General features: G+C 39.1%; 1 protein-coding gene and 2 non-coding genes across 3 annotated transcripts; all 3 read right to left on the bottom strand.

The window, feature by feature from the left end:
- Positions 1-397: 397 nt before the first annotated feature.
- On the bottom strand, positions 398-2,942 carry LOC103526994 (cytochrome c oxidase subunit 7C, mitochondrial). Its single transcript, XM_030467222.1, has 3 exons — positions 2,769-2,942; positions 1,589-1,734; positions 398-491 (listed from the first exon to the last, which is right to left on the bottom strand). The coding sequence occupies exons 1-2, from the start codon at positions 2,841-2,843 to the stop codon at positions 1,618-1,620; spliced, it is 192 nt and encodes a 63-aa protein (XP_030323082.1). The 5' UTR covers positions 2,844-2,942; the 3' UTR covers positions 398-491; positions 1,589-1,617.
- Positions 1,114-1,175, bottom strand: LOC115599970. Its single transcript, XR_003988739.1, has one exon. It is a non-coding gene; the product is annotated as a small nucleolar RNA Z39 (small nucleolar RNA).
- LOC115599971 lies at positions 2,125-2,187 on the bottom strand. Its single transcript, XR_003988740.1, has one exon. It is a non-coding gene; the product is annotated as a small nucleolar RNA Z39 (small nucleolar RNA).
- Positions 2,943-8,597: the final 5,655 nt, after the last annotated feature.

The following is an 8,597-nucleotide window of genomic DNA, read 5'->3' as shown; positions in this document are numbered from 1 at the left end:
TCAGAGACTGCAAGCTAATGAAATCTGCAGGACAATGCCTATGTTCCTCCTCAGAGCAACAATAATGCAGCAAACTATGGACAGCTACAGACAACAGTGGTTGTCATGGATTATAGTGACAGCAGACCCACTGTATGGCTCATCAATTATAAAACATTCCAATTCACTACTTGGCTGGCCATCAGCCTAAGACGACCATTTAAATGCCTATCCAGCTGACTACCTTAAGCCCAACTTCAGTTTTGAGATGCAACTATTCCAGCCCTCTGTTTTTTATATACATATAAGACAGTTGTGTTAAATTTAATGTCAATACACTGCAATCAGAAGAAGTTCTCTGTACACACCAGTTGTCAAAAACACTTCAGGAGCTTCACAAAATACACAGCCCAAGACCTTCAGGTTAAAGATTTTATTTAGACACAACCAGCATTGTACACAGTGCAGCTATCCTTTTCCCATTGAAATATGGTATGCAGAAAACTTCAACTCTGCAAGGAAAAAAAAAAAAAGCATTAACAAATTTAAGAACTCTGTGTTACCTTTTAACTTTAGAACAGCTAAAAGAAAACCATTTGCTTTAACTATGATTTTGATAGGCTTTACTTCATCTACCACATGCTTTTGTAGCAGCAACCTTGTATTACATGAAATCATAGAATTCCAAATGCTCAAGTTCACTATAAGTCTGATTACTTTTTGTGGCTATTCTAGGAAGCAAAAACCATAAGACTGGCAGAGGAATTAAACAGGTGACTTTAATTTATTCCATTTATGAGATCTGAATGAAGACTGCTACTTTCTTTCAAGAACTACTTGAGTCACTCCTGCTCCCTGAACAGAATTGTTTCTCACATTACAAAATACCTGGTATTTCAAAAGTGGAATCAGATTAAGATATCTGATGTGGCCTTTTAACTGCAAATGGCATGCTTGCATAGCCTGAGCTATGTCTAGGGCTTGCCTGTAAGGATCACCAAGAAAGCATCAATTAATTATCAAACATTACTGCTGTTAATGCCCTTATTTTAAGTGCACCTCATCCTGTAAATGGTTAGGAATGTTGTATGGTGTGACTGTTTTAACATGAGTTTTCCACTGAGTTTTAACTGGCACATCAGAAAGCGTTTACAGTATCACAGTTTCTCATACTGTTTTGTTCACATCACATGTGCCAGTTATTCCTACAAATTATATGAATGCAGCTTTAAGTTTCCTCAAAGAAGAGGGCAGACATGCTCTTGATTACAGTTATTGTTTAAACTGAATCAGCAGCACACTTCTTTCAGGCCAGCTGTTGGCTAGCTGCAGTCAGAAAGGTGTGGGACCACCTTTGGGTTTGGGGAGCCAAAGTCCACAAGTCTGTGAAGGTCTAGCAGCCTCATGAAGCAACCTTAAACATATTCATTATTTGAGCTCAGATGCAACTGCAGACCACAACTCTAAGCACTTGGACTGTGAAAGGCTGAAAACTTCAGTAGCAGTTTTATATGAATTTAAATGGCAGTTTTAGATGAACTTAAAACACTTAAAGGTCAGTTTTGAAGACAGATTCCACTGTGTTGCAAGATCTAACAAAATCAGTTACCTAATTATCACAATTACAGTCTGTCCTCTTCATTTCTTAAGAAGCTGGTGTCTGACAATAGCAAAAGGGGCAACAAATCCACTTCCAAAGAATCCACACATTAGGACGAGTAATCGCCATTTATTGTCCACAGAAAATGGAAGATTCTAGAAGACAGAAGTTAATATAAGTTTAGCAATCAATCCAGCAATTCCTTCCTCATTGACTGAAAACTGGTGCAAGTTCAGAGCACTAAGAGGTGGTATTAAACTGACTAATCAGTATAGAAACGAAATCCCTTCCTTTTAAGGAAAGAGACACAATAATTATAATAACAGCTTGGATGTGACCTCGGTGGAGGTCATTTTGCCCACTCTTCCACTCATACAGCCAAATACAAATGTCACTGATGATAACCCCCCCCCCCCCTCCCAGCTGTTCAAACAACCTGCTCCAATATTTAATTACCTTCGTTATGAATATTTCCTCATGCTTGTCAGGCATGTAAAATTAGTTTTTTAGAAATAAAGCTTAGGAGAACATAAATAAATACTAGACACAACAGAAAGCGTTTACAGTATCATTCTTGCCCTTCATACTCCAATGCTCATCATCTGTGCCAATGAAAAAGGCTGCAGGAGCCTGAAGTCTTGGGCTTTGCTCAAAGCCCACCCAACATCGTCTGGAGAACTGGCAACACAGCAGTTATTACTCTGCTCCTCACATCCAGGCTCGCCAGAGCTTTAGAACCCCATTATGTAAAAAATCCTTCATGGGGGTGCTCATTGATTGAGGAGCTCACCCTGAGCATGCCCGGGGCACAAGGGGCCCGCGTTTCACTCAAGCGCCTACGGCGAACCAGGGCAGGCCCATCCCGCGCCTTAAACCCCATCCTCTCTCCAGCAATCCCCATTTCCCTCCGGTCCCTCCCCCGGGAGCAGCGGCGGGGCTGACCCCTGAGCTAGGCCTGACCAGAGGCCTCCCCTGGCCCCTGCGAGTCCCGCCAGCGCCGTGTCCCTCAGGGACGTGTTTTACCCCTTCCTGCTTCCATCCCCTACCATAGCCATTACATTCCACCCCCTCCCTCCATTCCCCGGCGGACCCCGGCCCATCCCACAGCATCTCCAGGCCCGGCCGCAGACGCCTTCCTGCGACCTTCAGGCCAGGCCGCGGCGAATAAGCCTCTCCCCTTTCACTTTACCTTTCCGGGGCCTTCCTCATAGTGGGTCCTGCGGAGGGCGGTGGTGCTAAACCTCCGGACAGCTGCAGTCAGCATGGTACCGAGTAGGGCAGCCCAGCGAACCTCTCCCCTTCACGACCTTCCCGCAGCAGCGCCGGCGCCTTCTGGGAGCGGCAGGCAGGGACAGAAGAGGAAGAGGCGGGAAACCTCCGGAGCATGATGGGAGTTGTAGTTCCTCGGCGTGCCGGCGCGGTCACGTGCCCCCCAACCGCGGCTTCCGATTGGACGGGCTCTGAGCCTCGGAGGCGGGAGCGCTGCGCCCCTCTCCATCTTCCGCCGCCGCCATTTTGTTGGCAGTCCCCTCAGGTCCTGGCGGGGAAATGGCACCTTGCAAGGTGGGGGAGAAGTTGAGTGAGAAAAAGAAGAGAAAGCAATGACGACAGTGGGAGTGGAAAGCAAATAACCACCCCCGTGCTGCCTCAGGCTGCTTTGGCGGGTCGTAGAGGCTTCGGTTCTTTGTAGGCTGGCAAAGCAGTGGAGGCGTGAGTGGAAATCTGTGCTTGGTCTCAACAGTCCTACAGAAATAGAGGTCATTTGGCTTCCCCTTAGCTGGTGGTTGTGGTTTTGAAAACAAAGAGTCCCATAAGTAAGGCCAAGAAAAAAAGTAAAGATTTATGTGGTATTGCCAATTTACAGGAGTATATTCTGGCTTAGTTTTCTTACAAAGTAACACCTGAAAGAAGCTTGACAACATGGATGAAAAAAACCCCAAACCAGCCCAACCTTCATGTTTGGTAAAGCAGTATTAAAAAAATTCTACAAAGCTCTAAAATGATCTTGTGTGTTTTCTAATATACAGAAGTTACAATTGTTATTAGCTCAGGTGCAACTTTCTGTGTCATTCTTTTGTGTTATACGGCATAATGTAGTTTCTGAGTTCTGAATTTGTAGTAATTCCAATAGCATGCCTTTTAAAGCTAGGAGTAGTCAGAATTTTTTTTTTTTTTCCCAAAACACTTTTTTATGTACTGTTTTGCTCACTGTACTGTGACAAGCCAAATGGAAATTTCAGTGAGATAATCTCTGTCTACATGTATATTGATGCCTTGATCAGAAAGAGCTTTGTTGTGATGGCCTTCTCATTATGGAAGCAAAATAAATACTTCCACCTTGCATTTATATTTATTCATATGTCTACTAGTTCTAGCGTTATTATAATCTTCACTAAAATGTCCTGTAAACATTGCTGTTTTACAAGCCTGTAGTTCTTCCTGGAAACTGTCAGAATGAATAGATATCACATTTGTTATGCAAGGAATTTTTCTATGGCAGCTTGGCATAAGCATTGGAAACTCAGCTATTTATCACAGCTTTTTCTTAGAGGTTTTATGTGAGTGTAGTTTGGTCTAAGTTATATCTTCATGCTTATTTTGTCCAGAGATAAACCACAGGCCATTCATACTGATCCCCTCCCATCCCCTCACAAAAAAAAAAAAAAAAACCAAACAAAAAAGCAAGCAATAAAACAAAAAATGCCAATCCTATCACAATTGCATTTGTCAGAGTTTACAATTCTTTATCTTCCTTCATCTGCTAATTCTCAAGCCAGACGGAGAATGCTTCAGTGTTTCTGTTAACCTCTGCACCAGCTATTTAAGTAGCAAAGTCTCTTTTCTCTCTTTCTTGAGACACTTGTAATTTCAATTAACAGCATAGTTGTCCTCTGCTTTCTGTTTAGTACTCTGTCATCTTTTTAACAATGTTCTCATTTTAGTGTGGCTCTTTTTGTAGTGGGTTTTTACTGAGTTTGTTGCTGCTGAGGAGCTGCTGAATGTAAGTGTAATGATCAGTGTTACACAGTGGCAGCTCAGTGATGAGATTTTGTGTCCGATCATTTTGTATCATGTTTTTCAGGACCAAGTAAGCAGTTCATTTTCTTCTTGTGGTCTCATAGCCAGCTGATTGACAAAGCAATCAGCAGCATGGCTTAAAAATCTCTTCTCTACTTAACATGGCAATGTGATTTTTTTGCTCAAAGCATTCAGCAGTATGGTTAAAAAATTTATTCTCTGCTTAACATCACAAGGTAATTTTTGCTCCATCTACTGTGGATAATTGTAGTCACTCAGTGAAATTGCAGTTCTTGTCCCTATACTAATGTAAATCCAGCATGCCAGCTCTCCTGGTGGGGAGAGTGGTTATCACAGTGCTACATTGCTGATGCTGGGTTTGGACCTGCCACCAGATTTTGGTACTCAAGAAGGCTGTTAATTACAAAGACAGATATTAACCAGTGTCTAATAGAGAATATTACCACATCAGTGTCTGAGTTTACTCATTGATTTTCCTATGTATATTGAATCCCAGCACTACAGTGTTTTGTTGATCTACATCATTCTGGTGAGTTTGTGACAGGCTGTTGTGTCATTGTTTCCTTTTCAGGCTATGTTGCTGCATATTTCCATACAGATTAATATTAGGAGGCACAGTGGATCCAGTATCTTGGCTTTGAGATAATCCAGATATCTTCTGTAATGATTCCTTCAGTGATAATTGTTAGAGGCTTTCGTTAGCAATGGTAGTATACTCATTGACCTGATGGTTTGAAGATATATTCTATGTGGACAGTAACAGAGGTCTGTAGGGAGATAAGATAGCAGTAGGTTTTCAGGAGAAGCAGTGACCCATTTTACAGCTGATGAAGCAATTTTTATGAATGGCTATATCTGTTCTCTTTCAAAGTATAAACTAGAAAATTAAGAATGCCAGTCTGGGCATTTGAGAAAAACATGCAGGAAGAGTTTAGAGAAATAGACTCAATTGCATCAACTGGAATTTTGGCAAAGAAATGAAAGAGAGTATCTTACAAATTATTACAAATATAATTCAATGTAATTATAATTAGGATAATGAGGTAGCAGGGCAGGTAAATGTTCCACTGGGTGCCTTTGTATTTTACTTTATAACTTGCACACATATTGTAGGGCTTACAAAAGAAATTACTAAGTGAAGCTACCTGGCCTGTATTATGTGGAGGGTCAGAGCAGATGGTTATAATGGTACTTTCTGGCTTTTAAATTTGTGAATCATTGAATCTAGGCTTTTAATTCACATACAGATTTTAAGATATAAAATTCTTTCTTCCTTTAAAATACCTTGTACAATAATTGCCTAGATTTGCCAGGTTATCTTCTTCATTTTCTGTAATCCATTGCCTTTTGCTGCTTATGAATATGAATTGGTCATGAATTATTTCAGGTACTGCTCTCTCAGTGCTACTCACTTTTCCCCACAAAGAGCATTCTTCTTTTTGAACTGTAAGACAAAAGTATGAATCAGAAAAAAAAAACTAGGTAGCCAAATAATACTTAATATATATCTTTTGTGATCTGGATTAAAGAAAGAAGCATAGAAAGCTTAGTGGATGCTTCAGCAAAACACAAAGGGTTTATCCATTTCCAAGCTGATCATGCCAGTTGCTGAGATATAATGATAGAACCTAGATACAAGCTGTATTGGCTTTTTCAGTTCTGTTTTATGAGTGAAGGAAAGAGCTGTTTTTAAATACTGAAATTATTTGTGCTTAACTTCACATGTATGTACCTCATGAAAACTTTTTAATAGCATAAACTTCCTACGTTTTTTTCATAGTGTTATGGACAGAGGTCTCCAGAGACAAAACAACTATCATAGAAGACATGAAAATACTGCTTTTTGGCAGAAATGATCCGAGTATTGTTGGCATAGGCAAATTATTTTGTTAAAATTAGGTGTTGGCCTCCATCTGGTCATAAGGTCAGGGATTTACCACAAGAATAAGCAGTTGTTAAATGCTAATTAATGAAGGGAAAGACTGAACAGAAGCTGTAAGAGACATTACATAATGGATAATGGTTACATATTTTTTAGCAGAACTGTATGTAAACTGTAATATTTCTAATAGAAATGGGATAATTTGTCAGGATCTTAGGCTGATTTCACAATTGTAGGAGTATGTCTCCCATAGAAATAATTTAGCTTGACTCATAAGCAAAGTGTGTATTTTACTGAAATGTAAAAATATGTTACCAATGTAAAATACACAGAGAAGAGTATTGAAAAGCAGATGGGGATCATTAGGAGAAAAAAAGTAGTGTTTATCTTAGCAGCATTTGTATTTAACACACTGAAAGTCTGAAAACCTAATGATGAAAGAATAGAGAATGTTTGTATAAAAATAATTCTTACCTTAAGAAGATACTTTCTTAACTTCCAAAGAGCCCTTATAAGTTGCTGAGAAATTAAATATATCAGCAAGAGGAATTGTCCTGTGGAAACAGTTATAGCCCCTGTTGTAGACATGGGTAATATAAGATGTTTGTGGTAGAAGCTTTTTAAGAGTAGTATGTTTTATGGTTTTATTATGGATGTAATTGTTAAAATCAGCTAAGCTTCCTGAACGTGTGAAAATGATCAGTTCACAGATCCAGTTTACTGTGTAGCTACACAAAATCTTATGCTGGCCCACACAAAGGTGTGGAGCAATTATAACAATTAAAAGGTGGAAATGGAGGTAGAGCTTTAATGCTTTTCTTGGCAGTAACATCAGTTTACTTTGGCAAAAAGAACCTGCACAGCTACTGAATACATATGTATTACTTGTGCATGGAATGAGGAAATTATTACATTGGACAAATCTAATTCTTTCTCAGTTTCCAGTTTTCTACATGTTGGGTGCATTTATGAATTTCAGTTCCCAGAATCATCACTGATGATATTCAAGAACAGACTCTTACTGTGGTAGACGTTACAAATATTTTTCAATTTTATAATCAGATTTCAGTTGATCATGATATGTTACCAACAAGAGGGTAAAACCATTGGAGGCTTTGTTTGGTTTTTTTTTTTTTTTTTGTGTGTATGTTATTTTCATTTTTGTTTTGTGGGGGGTTTTTTGTTTTGTGTTTTTTTTATTGTAATGTATTTATGTCAGTTATATTTTCTGTTCTCAAACTCAATTGAAATACTGTGACTTTGGCATCTGTTTGAAAACTGAAAAAGAGCCTGTGTGTACAAATTTGTCCTGTTAGCTCCTTTTGTATAAATTAGTTTACCACTAGGATTGCAGGGAGAAGTATCACACTATCTATATGGTTTATAGTCCTAAATCACTGTGACTACAAAGGTATAAGAACTTCTTTTCAATGTTCCTGCTTGTTAAGCTGGGTAGTCACTTGTAAATACTCTAGCATCAAATCTTTGTGGAAATATGGGTGATAAAAAAGCTGGGCATGTTCTTATAGATTGAATGTTACTCCTGAATGCAGGTTGAGCATAGCTGTAGCTGGGTGTGCATAGTGACAAGATTACAGTTTTGGAGGTGACAAAATTTATTTTCACCTTATGAGGAATATTTTAAAAATTGCTCCTTCATGTAGGTGATTCCTTATGCTTGTGAAGTCTGATTTGTGTGTACAAAACCACATTTCACAAGCTGAAATGAGTGTCTGGCAATAAAGTTTTACCCTGAGAGATATTTTTAAATTTTGTTTCACTAAAACATCCCAGTTCAGTCAAGCTGTTTAATTTACTAGTGAGCCTTTTAAGTACCTTCACTGACCTATTCACTGATCTCCACTCTAAAATTAGATTCTCAAGAATGTTTTTGTAATATTCTAGTTAAATTGAATATGTCATCTACCAGTGATCAGTATAATGAAATATTAACTGTTCAAAATCTTAGCTGTGACATATGCTGGTAGCCTCTGGTTTATATTCACTGTGCATCAACATTACCACCTTTGCTTATGATATCCACAAAGAGCTAACACCTGCTGAAACACAGGTATTTTTTGTTTAAGACCTGGCTGT

This window comes from Calypte anna, chromosome Z, assembly GCF_003957555.1.
Source record: "Calypte anna isolate BGI_N300 chromosome Z, bCalAnn1_v1.p, whole genome shotgun sequence".
In the NCBI taxonomy this organism is placed as follows: Eukaryota; Metazoa; Chordata; class Aves; order Apodiformes; family Trochilidae; genus Calypte; species Calypte anna.
Note: the sequence above shows the minus strand (reverse complement) of the source record. Positions and strands in the feature narration are given on the sequence as shown.